Source organism: Aedes aegypti, chromosome 3 (assembly GCF_002204515.2).
Source record: "Aedes aegypti strain LVP_AGWG chromosome 3, AaegL5.0 Primary Assembly, whole genome shotgun sequence".
Taxonomy (NCBI): Eukaryota; Metazoa; Arthropoda; class Insecta; order Diptera; family Culicidae; genus Aedes; species Aedes aegypti.
Window position 1 is genome coordinate 360,555,411 of NC_035109.1, and position 23,064 is coordinate 360,578,474.

The 23,064-nt window shown below is 38.0% G+C and overlaps 1 protein-coding gene and 1 long non-coding RNA gene across 2 annotated transcripts in view; one reads left to right on the forward strand and one right to left on the reverse strand.

Moving 5' to 3' along the window:
* Nucleotides 1–7,909: 7,909 nt before the first annotated feature.
* Nucleotides 7,910–23,064, reverse strand: part of LOC5574080 (structural maintenance of chromosomes protein 5) — a 30,192-nt gene continuing 15,037 nt past the window's right edge. Inside the window, exons 5-7 of the mRNA XM_001661101.2 lie at nt 20,920–22,084; nt 8,327–8,602; nt 7,910–8,265 (exon numbers count right to left, since the gene is read on the reverse strand). Of these exons, the coding sequence (XP_001661151.2) occupies nt 8,155–8,265; nt 8,327–8,602; nt 20,920–22,084 (1,552 nt within the window). The 3' untranslated portion in view covers nt 7,910–8,154. The remainder of the gene's footprint in view (nt 8,266–8,326; nt 8,603–20,919; nt 22,085–23,064) is intronic.
* Nucleotides 11,616–11,888, forward strand: LOC110677848. The gene is made up of 2 exons (XR_002501240.1): nt 11,616–11,663; nt 11,725–11,888. It is a non-coding gene; the product is annotated as an uncharacterized LOC110677848 (long non-coding RNA).

Consider the following 23,064-nt stretch of genomic DNA (forward strand, 5'->3'; position numbering starts at 1 on the left):
GGGACTGTCTACTAAGGGAACACCGACCCTATGCGATGTATGTGCTCTAATTAATATGAAGCACTTCCAGAAGTCGGATGAGAAATAAAGCGACGTATTAACCTAGTTCCTTAAAAAGTTAAATGGATCAAAACTGCAATCAAAAAGATACAAATCCCTTACTTTAGAAATATAAATCCTCAGAGCTTTTGACTTTTGTTTTTTCTTCACACGGTTTCAAAAGCTTAAAACGATCATTCCGATCAATTCTTCACCGTGGAAGCTATCCCTATTTAAAAACTAGGTGTTATTCGACCGAAATTAACGGTTTTATTGGGCCGAATATAGAGTCATTATTCGGCCGAATATTCGTTTGGCCGAATAATAATTTCTCAACTATTCGGTATTCGGCCGAAAGCCGAATAGTGCTATTCGGTACATCTCTAATGATGAGACTATTTGGTCGGTGTTAAGTCAGAGGGGACCAAGTACAAAACTTGGGAAAATTGAATTATTCTCTCATTAGATGCAAAGTTACCTTACCTCCGTTTCACTTTGACCAGATTTGATGAATGCTGTAAACTGCGAGAGATATTTAACAAATTTACTTTGGGTGATTAATAAAAATCGATAAAAGTGTGCAGTCAGATTGGACCAAGTGCTTATTACCATAACAGCGAAATAATCAACGCACTGAGGAATGCGAGGAAATGAAAAACATTTCGAGACATTTGTCAGATTTTTCGACATCGAATCAATCTTCTACTCATCCATCAATAGAAATCCATAAATATTACTTAATTCGATGAATTTGGTTTTGACTTTTGACCATTTACCATATTTGGATGGGTGGTCAGAAATTGCAACCGTTTCTGTGCAGTCAGAGTGGACCAAGTGTTGAAAAGCAATAAATCGATTGATTATTGCATTTTTTGAGTCAATTTCAGAGTCCGATAGAAGTTTATGGAATATCTATGGTGTATGTATGGAATGCCCTAGAACCCGTTTATTGGACTAGTATATTTTGGACGGTACTCAAGATTTTCACTTGGTCCACTCTGACTGAACGCATATTTGAATATTTCTGGTCTTCATTGCCCTGACTCTGCGAAACCTTAATTTCCAAGCTATCGTAATGCCACTGCTTTTGGTATTGAAGATATGGATTATTGAAGGATTTACGATTCTGGTGTTGAAGGGTCTTGATAACCTGTTCATCTTAGATATATGCACCCAGTTTGCCCATGCAAGCATTAAATGATCGTTATTTTTCTAGAAATTGTTCAGTCAGAGTGAACCAACTCACTGAACGGTGGTCTTCAGTTCAGTCAGAGTGGACCAAGTACACATAGTCCATCAAAATATCGTTCTATCAGAAGTTTTCATTATGATTATTCATGATTATCACTTCACATTATATTGTTTGAAAGTAGCACAAAGATGTATAGAAATATTGAACCAAAATTTGAACGAGTTAAAAAATTACAGAGCGTTAGACTTTAAGCTCATTTTTCTCAAGATATAAAAAAATGTCACTTGGTCCACTCTGACTTAACGCCGACCATTTGGTCAATGATCCCATTAACCTTCCAGTCGTCGCGCGGTTCGCCACCGTCAGAACCAGCACGCTTCTGCTATGAGCGAAAAGCGAGCTGTTTTCATCAGTGTCGTATAACATACAACAGCGCAACGACTGAAGTGTTAAAGGCACTTCCCAGTTGTGAAACAGTCGTGAACTGTTCACCGTTATAGTATGTGCCCTTCCCTGTAGATATGGCGTATGAGGCCATCCAACTAGCCGGTGGACAATTCTTCGTCCTCCCATACCTTCAGAAGTACTCGGTGGATCGACTGATACAGCTGTTCACTTCCGTGCTTGAGAAGCTCGAACGGGATCTCGCCATTCCCAGCAGCCTTACAGTTCTTCAGCTCGCTGATAGCCTTTCGAATCTCTCCTATGGCCGGTGGGTCCACAGCTTGATCGTCATCATCAATGTTCATCCTGTTCCTCGCAACATTTCCATTCTCACCGTTCAACAATTGCTGAAAGTGCTGGCGACATTCTTCATGTCTGTCACTCTCTGGCACTCTTCATCGAACCAGTCGTTTCGTCGGTCCCACAGGCTTTCTACATGTTCAGCAACGTTGATTCTTCCCAACTGCTCGTCCAATTGCTGGCGGTACTGTGCAGCTACCCCATCAGTCGACAAGCGTTATATATTGAAGTGCAGCGCTCTGTTTGTTCTGGAACTCGTGACGCTGAATAACCGCATCCGAATTTTAGCTACGACGAGATAATGATCCGAGTCGATATTAGGGCCTCGGAAGGTCCTGACATCCATGATATCTGAGAAACGTCGCCCATCAACCAGTACGTGGCCTATTTGGGAGCAGGCATCGCCACTCGGGTGTCGCCAGGTGTGTTTGGGGCTATTCTTTCGTGTGAAGTAGGTACTGCTAATAGCCATCCCTCTTGCAGCAGCGAAGGTTACTAGCCGCAGGCCATTATCATTGGCAACGGAATGAAGGCTTTCCGTTCCAATGACGGGTCGGAAGAAATCTTTTTTCTCGATCTGCGTATTTGCTTCGCCGATGATTAGCTTGACATCTTGTTTTGGGCACTCTCCGTAGGCCTTATCCAGGCTCTTTTATTTTGTGTTTTTTTACAAGGGTTAAATCTGCAAACAGAAGATAACTCAGGGAATGCGGGATGACCCGCTAAAACCAGCCTATGCACTGTGCTTGAGCAATTCTTTTAGAATTGCTCAGGAGGTGAACAGTGCATCGACATTACCCTTGGCCTCAGAAGCTTATCTCCCCGGAACCACCAGGCTTTCATAGAACTCATCCTTCATGTCATCGGGCTTCTCGTTCGTTGGCGCATATATGCTGATCAGGCTGTAATTGAAAAACTCGCCCTTCATTCTCAACACAAATATTCTGTCGCTTACCGGTTTCCACCGAATAATTCGCTTCATCTGCTTCCCAATCACTATCACTAAAATCAATCCGTTTGCTCTACTGGTAAAGAGTCTTCGATAGGCCACCTAACCAGGGTTGCACTACCTACATCGTGCTAGAGGGGCTGCCTCGTCGGTGCTGACACGATACAGCATTGTCCGTTTATTCTTTACATGATGACCACGGTCATAACCATCACAATCATCCACCTTTATCAGGGCTTTGGACATGTAGCTCTGGTTTTCAATAGTTTCAAGTTCTTTCGCACATGCCACTAAGGTGAGCCGTCATGCGCTAGCGCTGTTATGAACTGTGATAGATCAACTATATTAAGAGTGGAAGACAGAAGCAAGTGAAATATACACCTATAAAATAGTTGCTAAGGACAATCTTCGGCGGCGTGCAGGAGAACGGCGTGTGGCGGCGAAGAATGAACCACGAGTTCGCCCAACTCTACGGCGAACCCAGTATCCAGAAGGTGGCCAAAACTGGAAGGATACTATGGGCAGGGCATGTTGCAAGAATTTTATTGGGGCCCAGATAGCCGTAGCGGTAAACGCGCAGCTATTCAGCAAGACCAAGGTCGTGGGTTCGAATCCCACCGGTCGAGGATCTTTTCGGGTTGGAAATTTTCTCGACTTCCCAGGGCATAGAGTATCTTCGTACCTGCCACACGATATACGCATGCATTTGGTCATTGGCACAGTAAGCTCTCAGTTAATAACTGTGGAAGTGCTCATAAGAACACTAAGCTGAGAAGCAGGCTCTGTCCCAGTGGGGACGTAATGCCAGAAAGCAGAAGATGTTGCAAGAATGCCGAAAAATAGCCCTGTAAAGATGGTGTTGATGGCAATGATTTATTTTTATTCGCAAATCTATGAATTTTGGTTTTTGATTTTTATAATTTTTATTTTTGAACATCCCTACCCTTTTTCATTTTTTCTTGAAGCCTCTTCTAGTTACTAATTTTTAGCAATAGTAAAAATTTAAATTTTTACAAGTCTTTTAAAAATATTAAATTTTTATTTTTTTTCTGGATTTTTTTTTTATTTTCCGTGTAACTAACGGAAATTATTTTAATACCACCAAACTCTTCTTCTGCGCTAGGTTGATCGTAGAAAAATATAAAAGGTACGATTTTCTATATTACAACACGTTATCTTGAACCCTGGCATTTGTGGATTATATAAGATTACAATTTTTCAAACAATTTTCAAAAATAGAAAAATGTTTCAAAAGTCATAAAAAACTTTTCTTATATGAGTGTATGAGTCAAGGTTGAGGTCAAAAATAAAATCATTTTGATTTCAGAGCTACGCAAAAATACACAAAATTCCAAACTGTACCCCGTCTAAAGGCGGGGTTGGGTATTAGAGGGTTAATATGGAGGCAATCTTTCAAAAATGTGAACACTATAATAATTTCCTTAGCGATCTTTCTATTGGCCAGGGGGCAATGATTCTGGTTACGCCCATGTGTACGAGCGCGCTTCGCTTATTGCCGCGAGAAAAATTTCCTGGTGCTATTGGAAAAATCAAGCGACAAAGTGTCATCCATCGATACACTGAGATGGCGCTGGCCTCCGGTTTTCTTCTAGTGACGGTGATGATGATGCATGCATGCAAACACCGGTGCGTCGAGAGATAGCGGAATCGATCGCGAGTTCTGGTCTGGTCCGGTATGAGGTCCATCTTCTAGAAGCAACTCTGTCCCGCGTCTAGAAGGAGCTTGAGATTTTATTAGAGCGACACACGCGGCCCTAAGGGTTTTTTTATCGATGGGTCGAGGAGATGCGTTGCGAGTCCGTAAACCGGCTTCTAGATAAGCTACGTGGCACACGTGGTCAGGTGAACCTCGCGGCGATAATTATATTTACTGAAACAAAAAGTAACATAGAAAATTATAGAGAGATGGGTAACCCAAGCGGACAAAGAGAGGTGTACGTTTGAAAGCAATATTTTCGTTGCCAGAGGGTGTTTGATAACAAAGTAGTGATTGCATCCAACCGATCAGGGGTGTATCCTAGTGATCATCTAATTTAAGAAACAACTTTGAAACCAACATTGTTTAAAGTTATTCCGCCTCTGGCACAGATTCGGACGTATAGAGCTTAGTTGTAAGTAGAGATGTACCGAATATTCGGCCGGCCGAATATTCGGGCCGAATATCTCGATTATTTTGATTTTGCCGAATATTCGGTCTGCCGAATAATGAAATCTGTTAGTCGGCCGAATAGGCCGAATAGTGACCGAATAATAACAAAATAAAATAAACTGTAACAAAACATTATGTTTCATACGAAGGAAAATTAAAAAAAAAACGATTAATTTATTCAAGTGATAAAACATCAAATTTTCCCTTTGGTGGATTCCATGGATGGAGTTTGATACTAAATGTTTAAAAATGTGAGAATTTTTCCGTTCTACGGCATTACGATGCTGCTCAATATACAAGCCATTCAATATTTCACTCATCTTGCATGGATTGTATTGTGGCATTATTTTTACGTAAACTGAAAGTGCGTTTCACCTTGGTTTTGTAAAAAACATGGAAACAACGAAAATTCAAACTTTTGCACTTATTATCGCTTGTGCCTATAGGAACATATGTGACTATTTCTAATTCCTGTTCCAATAGCTTTACGGCGTAGGCAAAACAAAAAAATCAAAATCGTATGTTTATTCAAAAAAAAAAACAAAGTTTCTCTACTATAGGAACAGTACCTAGGTGTACTATAGGTGCAAGAGAGCTAGAATTTTCAGCAAAAAATCATTTCTTGAACAAAATTGAGCTGTGAATCAATGGTACTTAGATAAATAACTCCTGACATTCATGTCAAAAAATATTTTGCAACGATTTATAGAAAAACGGTCGTGAAAAGCTACTAGTGCGAATATAGGGGACTGTCTACTAAGGGAACACCGACCCTATGCGATGTATTTGCTCTAATTAATATGAAGCACTTCCAGAAGTCGGATGAGAAATAAAGCGACGTATTAACCTAGTTCCTTAAAAAGTTAAATGGATCAAAACTGCAATCAAAAAGATACAAATCCCTTACTTTAGAAATATAAATCCTCAGAGCTTTTGACTTTTGTTTTTTCTTCACACGGTTTCAAAAGCTTAAAACGATCATTCCGATCAATTCTTCACCGTGGAAGCTATCCCTATTTAAAAACTAGGTGTTATTCGACCGAAATTAACGGTTTTATTGGGCCGAATATAGAGTCATTATTCGGCCGAATATTCGTTTGGCCGAATAATAATTTCTCAACTATTCGGTATTCGGCCGAAAGCCGAATAGTGCTATTCGGTACATCTCTAGTTGTAAGGTACCGCGGGGCAAGTGGGTAAATGGGGTAAGTGAAAATTATTTGTATATCTTACTGAATATGTGAATTAACGTTTTTACCACATGCGTGAAACTTTGAGGCTATTAAGAACATTACGATAGGTAAGAGATTTTTGAGATTGTTCAACCATTATTGCATATTAGAGCGAAAGATTGTTTACCAATCAATTACTACTCCGTAACAAGTTGGCGGCGTACAATCTTCTTTTCATATTTTCGGTGTAAAAAAGTGTCGGAAAATAATTTCCAGTACCACTTCTAAGTTGTCCCCTCTGACAGTTTTAAACTGCAATGAAAAAAGTTTTAGAATTAATTCGACATAGACCTAAAAATAACTAAATTGAAACACCGTCATTTTTCTAATCACGTGGGGCAAGTGAAAAGTTTCTCATTAGAGATTGTATTTGTGTTTTCTCTTTAGGTAGCAATTATCATAGAATAACAGAACGTACTGATAATTCAAGAAACACTATACTCAAAGCATTAAAAGCTATTAGCATGGCATTTCTGTGAAAAAAAGATTGTCAAATATTACGATATTAACATGTGTACTTCGGACAGCCGATTAAAAGAAAGACGTTGATTGAAAAGTTCCAATATAAGAGAACGCACAGAAATCTAGTGGAATGAATATGTAAAGCTAGTTGAAAACATAAAAAATGGAGTATGAGTCTACCCACATAAGAAAGTTTCGAAATACTTTATTGGAAGATTCCGTTTGATTTCTCCCGAAGAGTTATCCGACGTCAAATCCGATTTTTATAAAAACAAATAACGAGCGGTGAAAATTCTACAGAGCGGAAATACAATTGCTGTCCTATGATGTAAGAACTACCATTGGAAATGTTGCAGTTAAAATGTTGTCGAATCATTTCAACAAATATAACTGAACAGAAGAAACTTCAAGTAACAAGAATAAAATGTTCCTTTTTTTACATCTTATTTATGTTATTGTTCATTGAAACGCCTTAACAAATGTTAATATGTATCGTGAATGTAACTGTTAGTTTTTGAATTTATTGCTCAAATCGATAAAAGAGACGTTTTTCAAAAACTTTTTCTGTACTTTTTTCTTTAATTTTACATAAAAATCAATTTCAGCATACTGCTTATATTTGGTGGGAGTCAAGCTAAAAAATATACATGACCACATTTGTTTTAATTTAAAGTCTCTAGAATTTGGAGAAGCCCACCTATGCGAAATCCATTACCCACTTGCCCCACGGTACCTTATTTGAAGACACCATATCAAGTGCTGACGCATTGGCGCTGTTCTCTATCCTTCATCCCTGGTAAGCCAAGAAGGGTTTGCGTTTGTCACCAGGCGAAACCGTTCCCAAGAGGGCAACGCGACACTTCTTCGCGATGTGGCAATCAACACGCACGGTGCACCCGTAAGCAAAGTGCGTGATCGGTATAGCCTTTTAGCGCGTGACAGCCAACTCTGTACGTATCAGCGGAGAAATTAATTTTCACTCTTGTTTGGTTGATGATATTGGATAGCGGTATCGATAGTTAATTGAGGGCTTGGGGTATCAATCGGGTTTGATTTTTTTTTCACAGTTCACCTGTACTGATATGACATTTTCTTTTTGATCTATTTTTAAAATGCCGTCGTGGCGATAGACATTTTATTTTTTTGTGGAAGTTTTAATGGTTTGTCTCTTACGGTGAGATGTCTATAATACAGATAAGTATGCTAACGGAATGAAAAACAATGTTGCACTCTGGGATGAACCAAATCAACGTTAAAAGATTACACGTAAAATTCTAAAAATTTGTACGGCTTTGACTTAGTAGGGTATGTAGGAATTCAATCACCAAGTGAGAATGCTCGTCATGATTTATGATGTGTCGTAATTCTAACACTCTTGCAGCTGATCATAAACGAACACATGAGAATCCTGTATAAATTTCCCATTATGCACTATGAATACACTCATCAGATCGTTGTGCTTTAGGTTTGGCAGAAGCTGGAATAAATTAATTGAAATTGAACATATTTAATGAAATAGATTTTCAGATCATATTTACCTTGGGAGTGACGAAGAAGTACTGCGATTGGCCGGAGCGACAGGTTTCATCCACCAGCATTTCGAACACCTTGCGTTCGTTGCGCGGATCCATACCCTGGTTGATTTCGTCCACGCAACGGAACGGTACATGCGTGATGTGCTGCAGGGACAAAGTGTAGGTGGCAATGGCAACGGCGCGCTCGCCACCAGACTGCACGTGCCGATCGAGTGCCTGCAGTTTTTCCGTGTTGCGATACTTAACACGAATCTGAATGCCGTATTCATCGTAGTCACGCTATGCAAATGAAAACCGAAAAACAAGTTGGTGATTAGATGAAGAACTTCAAATCAATGGACAAGGGAAAACTTGATTTTATAACAGTTCCCAGAAAACCATTAACCTGAAAACTATACCCCATAATGAACCGTTCATCAGATGTACATCCATTTTTTTTCAATTTTTCATTGCGAAACAGCTTAAGTATAAATAAAATTGATGCACTACATTTTGATATTCGGTCAGGTAGTCAATGCTTAAAAGGTAGCCTTTTTCGTCTTGAAACCAGATAATTATCTGAAATACTTTTTTTTTTCACTGAAACTATGTATTCTTCGCAATTAACCATTTTTTACAAGCCTGTGAATGATGATAGCAACTTCTTCACATGCTCCTTCCAGTCGATCATTACGATAAACAAAAAAAGCATGGATATCTTTTGAGTTTGGATCCAGGATTCAAATAACTTTTAGTAATAACTGCTATATGTATGTTAAAAGCTGTTAGAAAATCAAGTGGGTACAAGTTCGTCAAACTAGATTTGGTACTACAGGTCGGACTCGATTATCTGGAATATTTTTGTACGGTTTTTTCGTGTATGCCGGTCAAAAATGTATTTTCCTTCTCAAGGCCCCTACCTACCTTGATACCTTGATGGCTACAGCGTAGCATCACGCCATTGCACAATGGTCGGGCTCCATATAAAGGAGCGGCCAAAACTACCAAAAACTTTTTTGAGATTTTCATGATTTTTTTAATTTTAAAATATACCTCATGTGTTATATTATTATGATCCTTAACTGAAATTGAAATAAAATTTTAATTTCTATGACTTTTATGACGGCAAACTGGCTGAAGTCAAAAAATTGAAAAATGTAACTATAAAATAAAGCACAAAATTTATAATTTAGGAATGCAATATTTCCCCAAAGTTACCCACTATCTGAAAGCTTATGGTTCAACACTTTTATCGAGCATGAGGATGGAAAAAAATATTTGGTTGAAGTTTTAATACTATTCAATATTAAACTTTAGTAATTTTGATGATTTTGAACATGAAAAACAACTCTTGTCGCGTCATGTCGCCGCCATTTCGAATATTGCACATCAAAAAGCATCCTTAGATCTCACAAAAAACCTTTGAATTTTTTGCAGAAATTTGCTGATTTGCAAGTTAGAGCTATTTGAATAATTCAATATTATACATATATTTTTACGATATTTTTCATACAAAGTTTATTTAAAATATATTTAACCGCTATTCATACACATTTTGATCAAACTCGATCAAATTTGAAATAAATTTGTGCTTTCAGTCCAGTTTGAAAACAATTTTAATTTAAAAAAATCTTTTTTTCAAAGCTACGTAATTTGTGAATAACCCCTTCTGAAACAACAAAAACGTCAAAGAACATATTCAGATTACATATTTCATCGATTAAGGCGATAAAAATAGTTTTGGCCAAACTTCACTTTTTTCGACCATTGTGCATTGCCGGGCGTATTGTACACTGAGCCAATTAATCCGTTTATATTTATCTGGAAAATCATATACACGCATCAGAATTCATATTTAATAGATTTCATTAACACCCAATAAGGACTATATGAAGGTCCAATGAGGTTTAAATAATAACTATATGGAAATCGTTGGAAATTCACATATAACTTATTGGACATCGTTTACCCATTAAGTCATTGAAAAATCAGATACATGGTATATGATTTTCTATTGTGAAAAAAATCTGTGTTTATATTTAGTGACACGATGGCGGCCACTGTATTCATTTCGCTAGCAGATAAAGGATTTACGACGAATTCTTGCAAGTTTTTAAAGGTAAGCGGGTAAATATCAGTTTTTCAATAATTATACAGTTTTATGTACATATTTTAGAATGTGGAACCATTATTTACTTCTCGATGAAGAATTTAGCTTCTAATTCCATACAACTTAGAAGTTGATGAAGTTCTGCTCGACGATATCTATAGATATAGGTGAGTTATTTTATTCGGCAGTTAGTTTTGAGCTTAAATTGTGTTAACATGGTTTTATGGTTTTAGATTTATATACCGACCATGCTGCAACAAAAATCCCTTTTGTTCAATTTCCAGTAGTTACTGTGAGATGGCTTTGCAGGTAGTGGATCCAAATACCCGAATGATAAAAAAATTGAAGACTGGAGAAGTACTTGGCCCTTCTCAAACCATGTCAACGAAGAAATCTTTTTCGGTTATTCTAATATTATCTTAAATAAATAATTTTAAAATGTAGTACATGAACGTATTTTTATTTTTGAAATTTCATTTCAAATAATCTTGTAGTAAATGCCATTTGAAAACCATTTCAGTTTTATTATAGAATCAATTATTATCTATATTAGTTTCGGACGAAATGTATATGATTTTGTCTATGATACCAACTTCCATTGGATTCCATATCAATCGTCTTTATGCTTGGAAGGTATGTGATTTTCACAATGAACTCTATCTATGCGATTTGTAAATAAGAGTTATGTGAAAAGCATTATGGAAAAAAGCTATATGTTTTTGGTAATGACTTGAACATGATTACTTCTCAGAGTGTACACTGAACCAACTAATCCGATTATAATTATCCAAATGTTCATTTAATTAATTTCATTGGTGTCCAATGCGAATGATATGAAGATCCAATGCAATTTAAATAATGATCATATATGAGCAATTTGAATTTCATATAAAGATTATTGGATATCGATCATCTATCCGATCATTACAAAATCAGATACATGATATATGATTTGCCAATGTGAAAAAATCTGAAAAAAAATCGTTTACCTGTGTCAAGATGGCGGCCGCTGAACAGAAATTATTAGTCGATCTTGGATTTCCAAACGAATTGCTGCAAGTTTTCAAAGGTAAGCTCGAAGGAATTAACTTTATCATAGAATATAATGTTTATTCTCTAATTTCAGAATGTGGAATCACCCTTTACGAGCTAGTATCGTACTCATTTGAAGAGTTTTGTCATAAATGGGAACCAACGTCGGTTAGATACGACGAGCTGTTCGACACTATCCAAAATTGGAGGGAGCGTAACGTAAGTTATTTTACAGTTAAAACTAGGATATGTTTTAATAAGTAATGTGTTAATATTTTAGAGATTGTTTGTCGTGAAACCAACGTCGCTGGTTGAGGGAAACGCATGCAAACATGAAGTGATTGAAATTGTATAGGAAGAAGTTTGCCGGAACATTCGTAAGTATACGCACGTATACGTAGAGCACAATTGTGGCCCTTTTAACAAATGTAATTAGAATAAGAACGAATAAACTGTTATAAGTATGAAAACCCATTTATTTAATTGCATTGGAACTCGAATTGCGCATACGCTCAAGCTGTCACAATAGATATCGGGTTTATACTATTGACATGTTTAAAAAATGCGTCAATTAGTAAAACTTGACATATATATTGTGATTGTTTGAGCGCATGTATTATTTTTGAAATTTTATTTCAGGTATGCAGCAAGCGCTGAATGATATCCCATTATTTTTCATTAGATATCCCATTGGGTTATGTCATATACAACAAATACAATCTATATGATTTGGTATATGATTTCAGATTCCTCCGAATTCAATATCTATATTCTTTGTATTTGAGAGTTATGTGATATTCATAATGAACTCTATCTATAGTATTTGTATATAGCAGTTATATGAAAAACAATTTGGAAAAAAGCTATATGTTTTTTGTAATGATTCGGATATGAACAATTTTTGGAGTGTAGAGCTCCATCTTCGTCGGTCTTGGGCGAAACTTCTCCAGTTGCCCCGAACGTTTAGGGTCGCCAGGTCCTCTTCCACTGCGTACAGCCAGCGTATTCGTGGTCTTCCCCGAAGCCGCCGACCTCTACCTGGTTCCCTGCTGAATATTATTTTCGCAATTCTTTCTTCCGACATTCGCACTAAGTGACCAGCCCACTGAAGTCTGCCGTATTTTACACGATTGATAATATTCGCATCTTTGTACACTTGATACAACTCGTGATTCATGCGTCTGCGCCACACACCATTTTCGAGTTTCCCACCGAGTATTGTCCGCAGCACTTTACGCTCGAAAACACCGAGAGCTTTCCGGTCTGACTCTTTCAACGTCCACGCTTCGTGCCCGTAGAGAGCCACCGGAAGAATCAATGTTTTATACAGGGCGAATTTTGTTTCGGTTTGCAAGCTGCGGGACCTAAGCTGGTTACGTAGTCCGTAAAAGGCCCTATTCGCAGCCGCAACACGTCTTTTCACTTCGCGGGAAACGTCGTTGTCACACGTCACAAGTGTTCCAAGGTAAACAAATTCTTCAACAACTTCAAACACATCCCCATCAAACACTACCTCAGCACTTACACCACCATGCCTGACTCTATCTCTACCTGCAACCATGTACTTCGTCTTGGTAGAATTGATGGTCAGGCCTATCCTCGCTGTCTCCCTCTTCAGAGGCACGAAGGCCTCTTCCACTGACCTGCGATCGATTCCAATCAGGTCTATATCGTCCGCAAAGCCAAGGAGCATGTGCGACCTTGTACCTTTGCACGCCAGATCTCCTAATAGCACCCTCAAGTGCAATGTTGAACAGTAAATTCGAAAGTGCGTCTCCCTGCTTCAATCCGTCTAATGTCACGAACGAGGTTGACACCTCGTCTGCGATCCGAACACTTGATTTCGAACCATCCAGCGTAGCACGTATCAGCCTAATTAGTTTAGCCGGAAAACCATTTTCAGACGTTATCTGCCAAAGCTCATTTCTTTTCACTGAGTCGTACGCCCCCTTGAAATCAATAAACAGATGGTGAGTCTGCAAGTTATACTCCCGGAATTTGTCTAGGATCATTCGCAAGCTAAACATCTGGTCCGTTGTCGAACGGCCCTCACGAAATCCAGCTTGGTATTCGCCGACGAAGGACTCCTCGAGCGGTCTCAGTCTGTTAAACAGGATGCGCGATCCTATAACATTTCCCCGAATACCATTACCCCGAAAACCATCACCCCGAAAGTCAATACCCCGAATGGTCAAGTACCCCGAAAACCATTACCCCGAATAGTCCGTTACCCCGAATACCATTTCCCCGAATGGACCATAACTCCGAATTTTCTTGGCACGAAAAATTGAAGATCCGACAAATGAATCCCATATACCTATTTCATAGAATTTTGATTTTCATTTGAATTAATGTTCTTCATGTTATCAAAGATTTATTATTCTTTTAATCAACAGCTATTCTTCATGAGCCAAGTGAGAACCCAAATTTTACTCACAGGCATGTACTTGATTTTGTGCGAATGATTGTGTTCACAGCAATAAATCATTTTTCGAACTGATGATAATGCTGACATGTTAATATTAGAGACTTTTCCCACCCTCTTTCAAATGCGTTATATTATTTGGTAATGTATAATTATATTTTTATATTGCAGGAGGCAATGCGAGTTCAACATATTCTAAAATGTCATTAGACTATGGTTTGAAAAATGTCAGATGAAAATGTTAACTGATATTAAACTGACCACTATTTCAAAAGTACATCGCTAAAGAATAGCCTATGATAAAAGAAGAAAAAATCACTGTTGAAAGCGTCAATAATTATGATGCCAACAATCACTGTGCTGGTGCAACTTCCAAAAGAATAGCCGATAACTAAAGAAGGACAAATCTCTTGTTGGAAATTGTAATACTGACAAGATGTAACACAGACAAGTAATCCAGGGGCTTATTTTCATTTAGTTTTTGAAGTCACTGTCAACTTTGAATTTCGCTCAAGACAATTTTGTCAAACTTCAACCCAAACGGTACAATTCGAAAGAACAGCCTATAACTCAATGAAGAGAAAATCATTGATTAAAATTTTTACACTGCCATTATACAACCTCGAAAGAACAGCCGATGATTGAAAGAATAAAAAATCACTAATAGGAATAGTAGTAGTTACTAAGCCGAAAACTTTCAGGCTCAAATTCGCGAGCTTCCTTGAAGAATTTCTTGAAGTGCATCACAGATTTTCGGGGAAGTGTCGTATTAGGGGAACTGGTTTTCGGGGTAATTTACCATTCGGGGTAATGGTTTTCGGGGTAATGTGTCATTCGGGGTAACGTTGCATTCGGGGTAATGGTTTTCGGGGTACTGGTTTTCGGGGAGATGGTTTTCGGGGTAATGGTATTCGGGGAAGTGTTATAGGACCCTTTCTTGTAGATAGGGCGGATGAGGCCATCCAACCAGCCGGTGGGCAATTCTTCGTCCTCCCATACCTTCAGAAGTACTCGGTGGATCGACTGGTAAAGCTGCTCGCTTCCGTGCTTGAGAAGCTCGACCGGGATCTCGTCCTTCCCAGCAGTCTTACAGTTCTTCAGCTCGCTGATAGCCTTTTTAACCTCTCCTATGGTCGGTGGGTCCACAGCTTGATCGTCATCATCTATGTTCATCCTGTTCCTCGCAACATTTCCATTCTCACCGTTCAACAATTGCTGAAAGTGCTCTTTCCACCTGGCAGCCACCGCCGTTTTATCGGTCAGCAAATTCCCTTCTCGATCATTGCACATGGCGGGCACTGGTACGGTATTGTGCCGCGCACCATTGACCGTTGCATAAAATCTCCGCATATCATTCTGGTTCATGCTTTCTTGTGCGTCAGCTACACACTTTCTTCGTGCTGCCTTTTCTTTCTGCGGTGGATTCGCTTTTCTTCGGCTCTCGCTGCCCTGTACCGCTCTCTGTTCTGTTGGGTACCGGCCACAAGCATACGGCTTCTGGCGGCATTCTTCATGTCTGTAACCCTCTGGCACTCTTCTTCGAACCAGGCGTTCCGTCTTCGTCGTTGACCAGTGCCGATCACTTCCCGCGCCGTTGTTGTCACAGCTTCGTGGATAGGGTCCCACAGGCTGTCGACGTATCTAGCAACGTTGACTCTTCCCAACTTCTCGTCTAGTTGCTGACGGTACTGCGCAGCTACCCCATCAGTCGACAAGCGTTGTATATTGAAGCGTAGCGTTCTGTGTGTTGCGGAACTCGTGACGCTGGATAACCGCGCCCGAATTTTAGCTACAACGAGATAATGATCCAAGTCGATATTAGGGCCTCGGAAGGTCCTGACATCAATGACATCTGAGAAATGTCGCCCATCAACCAGCACGTGGTCTATTTGGGAGCAGGCATCGCCACTCGGGTGTCGCCAGGTGTGTTTGCGGATATTCTTTCGCGCGAAGTATGTACTGCTGATTGCCATCCCTCTAGCAGCACCGAAGGTTACTAGCCGCAGGCCATTATCATTGGTGACGGAATGAAGGCTTTCTCAAGGCCCCTAATGTTCCTAAAAAAATGTGGCTACGTCACTGCATCATTTAAATAAAACAACGAAAAGAGATAATTTTTAAGTTCTTTTATCGCAGATTTTATTTTTTTCAGTGATTCGATTATCCGGAGTGAAAAAAACATGATACTCTGGATAATCGAGTCCAACCTGCATTTATATAGGGTCAGTGTTCCCTTAGTGGACAGTCCCCTATCAGGGTGTCGACTCAATTGTGAAAATTAATTTCCCTGACTTTCCCTGACCCTGACCAGTCGTTTTCCAGAAAAAATCTAGATCACTGAGTTGATTTTTTTTTTTTATCTATATTAACGAGATTTTTAGCCCTGGGCTAGTTCATCTCAGGACCAACGGCTTTACTTCCCTTCCGAAGGAAGTCGTCACTATAACTTTTTACGTCATAAGTGACTATGTCGGGGATGGGATTCGATCCCAGGTCCTCGGCGTGAGAGGCGAGTGTTCTAACCACTACACCAGGTCCGTCCCCAACTGAGTTGATTAATTTGAACCGAAATATGTAAGATTTGTACAAGAAGATACCGACAATTTGCATAATGTTTATGTTATTGCTCGTATGTATAAATTGAACAAAAGCTTTAAACTTTGCTGAGATATATGTACCTGCCAGATAACATCCTTGAGCGTTCATTTTCGTTGATATGTCAAAACTGAGCAATTGAGAACCTATTTTTCAAACTTGAAAATCCATATGAACAAAGATGTTCTCGGCTAGTGAACTACCTCAGATCTAATTTCATAAATTGCAGACATGAACGACAATTTTGAACTCCGTCATGATTATAACTTTTTATACAAGACGCAACTCTATTGCGATTATCCATCATCCTTTTTTAATGGAAGAAAGTTATCCTAAAATTTGGCTATTTCTTTTTCCAGGTAAAATTCCAGCCATTGCCAAAGAATTTTCTTGGAGAATTGCTTCAAGGAATTCCACATAGATTTCTCGCGGAACATTACTAAAGGACCTATCTAACATTGAGAGGTTCTCTTTGTTTACTTTCTCTTTCATCAATAACTGAGTCACATTAATCTCTTGTGTTGCGTTTTTTGTATGAAACGCTAGTCAAGGAAATTGGCTTTCGATCTATAGTGAAAAACTTCCCAAAATCTTTAGTGGTCCACTGTTATAATCAAAAGAGAACGAGAGAGGAGAGAATCTCTCATTTGTACATAGGTCCTTTAGTAATGTTCCGCGAGATTTCTCAGAAATTCCTCTTGATATTTTTGAGATGTTATTAGAGTTATTCCTTCGATACATCTCGATGAACTCTTTAAAGATTTCCCCTAGAAGCTCCTGATCTCCAAAATTCCCTAAGAATGGTTGGAGGGAGATTACTTACATTACCGTTACATTACTTGCAACAAAAAGAGGGTTCATTCACAAATTATAGGCCCCAAAGAGCAATTATTTTGTGACATCATCATATCACACCGCAACTTAAACCGTGGCAATTTTTTTTTATTTCGTCACGATAACAATACTTCTCTCGCCCCAAAACGTGTTTGTTTATTTTGCTCGATAGGTTGACGATTTGACAGTTCAATAGGTAGACTTGGTTTCAGTCTTCGCGCAACTCTTCATTCATAGACTCTGCTGAAATACTTATACAAATATTTTTCAAGATCACATACATTTTTTCCCAAAATGTTTTCATTTTTTTCTTAGAATACCTTTAATAACGTTTCACAATGATTACAGGTATTTTTTTTAGGATTCTGATATGAATTATGCCTACCTTTTCTTTCCGAGGAATTTATCTAAATATTTTTAACGCAATGCATTTAGGGCTTGAATAATGCGCTAATAATAAGTTTTCTGATGTTTCTCTTGAATTTGTCGTACCTTCATCAATGCTCCGATGAACTCCTCTAAGAATTCTTCTATGAGTATCTCCAAGTAATCTCACAAATTGTCAATAGATAATCAAGCATTTTTTTTTTTTCAAATAATATCCCTAGAATTCCTGTTTTTCAATGGTGTTTAGGATTCCTAAAAATAATTGCTTAATTTTGAACAGCGTTCTCAAAATTTCTGGAGAATTTTCTGGATATATTTTTAGAAAAAAAAAAACTAGGCATACTTATCAGAAAGCTCTTGATAAAAATCCTGAAGAAAGGCGGTATTATCTGAATAAACCTTTTTCAGAAACAACTTGAAAAAAATCAGGAAAAATCCTGTCCATACCCTCATATCTAAAAAATTACGTATTTTCGACAAAATTTTAGATTTTCCATTTAGTTTCTCATGCTGCAATTTTACATCAAATATAACAAGAGTAAAACTGTCCAAAACATTCAACCGAAAAAAAACACTACTAAGGGCACAAATTTGTAAAACCAAACAGTGTTTTGGGCTGAAAAATTGATGGATTGATCACCAAATAAATAACAAATAAATGATAGATTGAGGCATCAGCTATGTGCTTTTTAAATTTTGAGATACGGCTTTTATTCATCCTTACTAAAATACGAGAATTCTTGTTGGGTTTTCCCTATACATAGTTTTACTAGTTTTCCTTGCATATGTCGAGTAAACTTGATAAGATTGGCATGAAATCAATTTTTTTTAAAGATTATGGACAAAATGTGAGGAATTAGGCATTGAGTTGATCTAGGAAACTTTAGAACAAAATATTTTCAAAGCAATCAACGTCAATTTCGAAGAATTTGTTCGGAGAGCACTGTTGATGCTTTCCATTTCGGAAAATTTAAATTTTGATGATAATTATAGGCAGTGAAAGAGCTGCCCATTATTTACGTAAGAGATTATGGTAGGAGAGGGGTTTTGGAATTTTTACGCGCCATACAAATCATGTTTTATTTTCATGCAGAAATCGCCAAAACTGTCTTACTTAAGTAATGGACGACCCCAAAGTGTAGTATATGCATAAAAGCATTTTCTCAATGGTGAACTGTTGTTTTGAAAGATTGATAACCCATTTTTTTTGTCGTGTTGAATGTAAACATCATGATTAATCGCTATTGTATTGCTGATTTAATCTGATCGATAATTTTGCAGACAATCAAATCGTTTGATGTTCTAGTATTTATATTTTTTCCCTGCCCTCAAGTGAAATTCTCTGATTTTTCCTGACTTTCCAGGTTAAAAATTGAATTCCCTGACATTCCCTGATTTTCCAGGTTTTTCCAGGTACTCGACACCCTGCCTATAGTCGCACTAGTGGCTTTTTACGGCTGTTTTGCTATAAATATTTTCAAAATATTTTTTGACATGAATGACAGGAGCTATTTATCTAAGTACCATTGATACACAGTTTGATTTTGTTCAAAAAATTATCAAAATAATAAGTTTTGCTTAAAATTTGAGCTCCCTTGCGCCTATAGTAAACCTATTGTTCCTATAGTAGCACTACTGTGAGAAACTATATTTTATTATACGTAATAATTAATCAATTAAGAACTTTTTTTACATCAAACGAAAGCTTTTGATCCACACTTTGAAGGAAAAATATAGAAGCTTTGTAAAAATGCGATTTTGATTAGTATTTTGCCAACGCCGTGATGCTAGTGCTACTATACTGCCCATAACTGCAAAACAGTCACATTCGACATTTTTGACAAATTGGAGTTAATACCATGGAGAGTCATCAAATGATAAATACTTTCGATCAACTTACTGAAATCTGTGAGATTGTTCTAGAAAATTCTAAATAAATACCAAGTTGTTTTGTCACATTGGTAATTATAACCGCAAAACAGTCACATTGAGATTATGAATGAGCCTTGTAATGTAATAGCAATGAAATTTCTATCAGAATTATTTTCTGGCAATTCATTTAGTATGCGATTTGAGTTGTACGAAATATCAGCCTTAAATAAGCACTTTTGAGTTCCTGGCATTTTTTAGAAATTTTAGTTTCCTCCCATACTGCCATAAAATGCACACTTGGTATTCCATTTACTCAATGCCTACTTTTGTCGAATGTTACAAATATGCAGTTATGGGCAGTATAGGAACAGAAATTAGAAATAGTGCTACTATAGGCACATGTATTCCTATAGTGGCACAAGCGATAATAAATACAAACATATGAGTTTTCGTTGTTTTCATATTTTTCCCACAAAACCAAGATAAAAAGTTTTCAGATGATGTAAAAATAATGACGCTAGCGTTATTTTTCGATTTTATACGAATATTTGTTCTTAGCTATGCGGCTATTGGTACATCGACCCTAGTTATTTTGATATCAATTTATTTAAAACATCTTTAGATTTTGAGTCTTGAAAACATCTAGGGACAGTGTTCATTGAAAAAAAATGGATTTTTTTTGCATACCTTCTTGACAATTTTTTGCAATATTTCAATGAATAGGAATAGGTACTAAAGTTTTTCCAGAAAATGTTCACGTAAGCAATGCAAAAATATGAGGTTTGAACAAGGGGCGTTCAAATGGCGGTACGCTAAGGCTGTCATGAGGACACACTACGGCTATGCTGATCATCTATGATAATGCAACCAATACCAAGCCATAAGTTGGGAAGTAGTAAATACCGACAACTAAAAAAATATTTTCTTTTGCCATTACCTTCAGATTTTCTTAAGCGTTCAGAATATGTTGCTTGGGCCGGCACGGTAGTTCACTTGTATGAGTTTACTGAACTTAGTGTCCAGGCATAGAGGACACATAATTCAAATTATTCAAAAAGGGCGATAGCTTTCAAAATTGAAGTACCTACCGTGATGCTACCATATTTCGCTCACTGCCATTTTATTCATATTTCTTGATACATTGGTCTACATAATTGCATGTTATGTAACAAAGGCTGAAGTAGAATTATTCAAAATACTAGTCAACAAAAATTTCTTTCGCAAAATAGGTTTAAAATGTCAGTGAGCGAAATTAGGAGCGCGCGCAAAAAAGGAAAACTTCACTTTAAGTTTTTTTTTCTTAGTTTTCTGGGGAATAAAATGCGGTTTTCGTAGGAATGTCATAGAATCGTAAAAACTTACCACTCCTTTTGTGATGATTTCCACCTCACCAGCGAAACCCATACTGCTCATGAATCGCGAAAAATTTCCGTTTATGATGTCTACCACCCGGCTAATCTCAGGAAACCACCGGTCATGAAGCTGCTGTAATTCAGCTTCCAAAGCATCGGTATTCTTTGTAGAATCACCGATCGATTCTTTCAAGGCATCAATCTGTCGACAGCGAGCCTCGTACTCCTCCAAGATATTTCCATTGTCGCGAGACATACATTCGATCCTAGCCTGAATCTCTTCCATGTGATTATTCAGATCCTCTAATGAAGAAGGAAGTTTCCTGAATTCTTTCTTATACGGAAAATTTTCATTTTGTGGTATCGTATTGTTGGTCAGGTTCTTGGCGAAACTCAGTTTCCTTTTCACTTTATCCTTAACTTCTTCGTATCGTCGCAAAACAGATTCGTGACTTCGCTTAGCAGAATCAACTGCATCTTCCGCCGATCGGATTTCACCCTCCAAATCAGCATTTTTGTTCAGGAAAATCATCAACTTTTGCTTGTAGGCTTCGTGCTTAACCGTAGCAGCCACGTACAAATCCAGTTCGTCCACTTTCTTTCCCTGCAGCTTTAACAGATCGGTGATTGTCTTCGCACAAAACTCCTTGAATTTCGCCTTTTCCGCGCTGATGTCTACCAATCTTTTCGCCAAATCGTTACACTTCTGTTCTTGCCGTTTGGTTTTATGCTTGCAGTTTACGTAACGTGAAAACTTTTCATCCACTTCTCTGCGCTTGGCCGTTAACTCCAAAGACTGTTCCTGCACTTTGTTGATGTCGGCCTCAATCTGGCCGCGATGATTGCGAATCTTGTCGCATTCTTTCACCAACCGCTGCAGGGCTCGTTTGCGTTCTTCCAGCACTTCCGGGTCAACGTTTTTGTTCAGGAGGTTCTGAGAGTGAATTTCATCCGATCGGGAACTTTTTTCGCCGGTGTAACGTGATTTGATAACGGAAAACCGATGCGACGGAGTGAAAAACAAGCGGATTTCGTCCGGCATTTGGGAAGCATACTTGGTAGAGTCGTTGGCACCAACGGGGACATTGTGTAGCTGGAACGATTTGCAGAGGTAGTTCAGAATGGGGAAGGGTGCTTCCACCATGTCTATCAGATAGGAGTGGAAACCGTAGCGCCTAAAATGGAGAAAAATGATACGGATAGTTAATGAGAGGATAACACTTTGCTGAACAGTTCAGAAAATAGTAGCAGGTTTGGTAAACTTTAGTTTGAAATTATACTTGAGATTTGTATTGCATCAGTTCCCAGCACAAATGAGATAAATATACAGAAATCCAAAAATTCCCATTTAAAATCTTTGAAGGAAATAACAAATAAATTCTCTCTGATAAAACAGCAATTATCTCATAACAAATCCGTCAAATATATGACCAGAAATCCTCAAGGACCAACGTTAAATATATTAAAATCTTCAAAAAGTGCATAAAGAAAAATTTTAAAACCAACCTAGCTTGAAGGAGTTTAAGGTTTATATACTGGGATATCAACAGACAGACCCCAAAATCGAACCCAAAAACAACGTGACGATCAATGGAAAACACTTCTCCAATATTCCCGACGTCTGACTCCATTACAGTGCTAATTTTGTGTCTGAACACTACTTCGTGATGAAAAAACTACGACCAAAACCATACGCCATCAACAACTTACGGTACCGACGCCCGTCTCGGTACGATCTAGTGCGATTGAAACAATTGGATGTCACCACCTTATAGGCAGAGGAACTCAATTAATGTGATTATAAAACGAAGCTAAACTTCAAATTTTCAAGTTCACAGATCTAGAAAACGTTTGCGTTATACATTTAAGGCCGCACGGGATGTCATCAAAATCACCCTATCCATTTGAAAAAGCAAATCTCAAGAACCACTCCATATACCTATCTATGCGAAAAATATATCACTATGATTCTATATAGGTATGTAGTGCACAACCCAATAAATTTTCAGCTTCATCGGTTCACTAAAACTCGAGATTTGCATCCACAAAGGTTTGATGATAATTGTTAGTGAGACAAAAGATAGGGAAAATAGCACGATCTCCCGTGTCACCTCAATCGATTGGTTGCATGCTGCTGATGATCAATCGGTCAAAT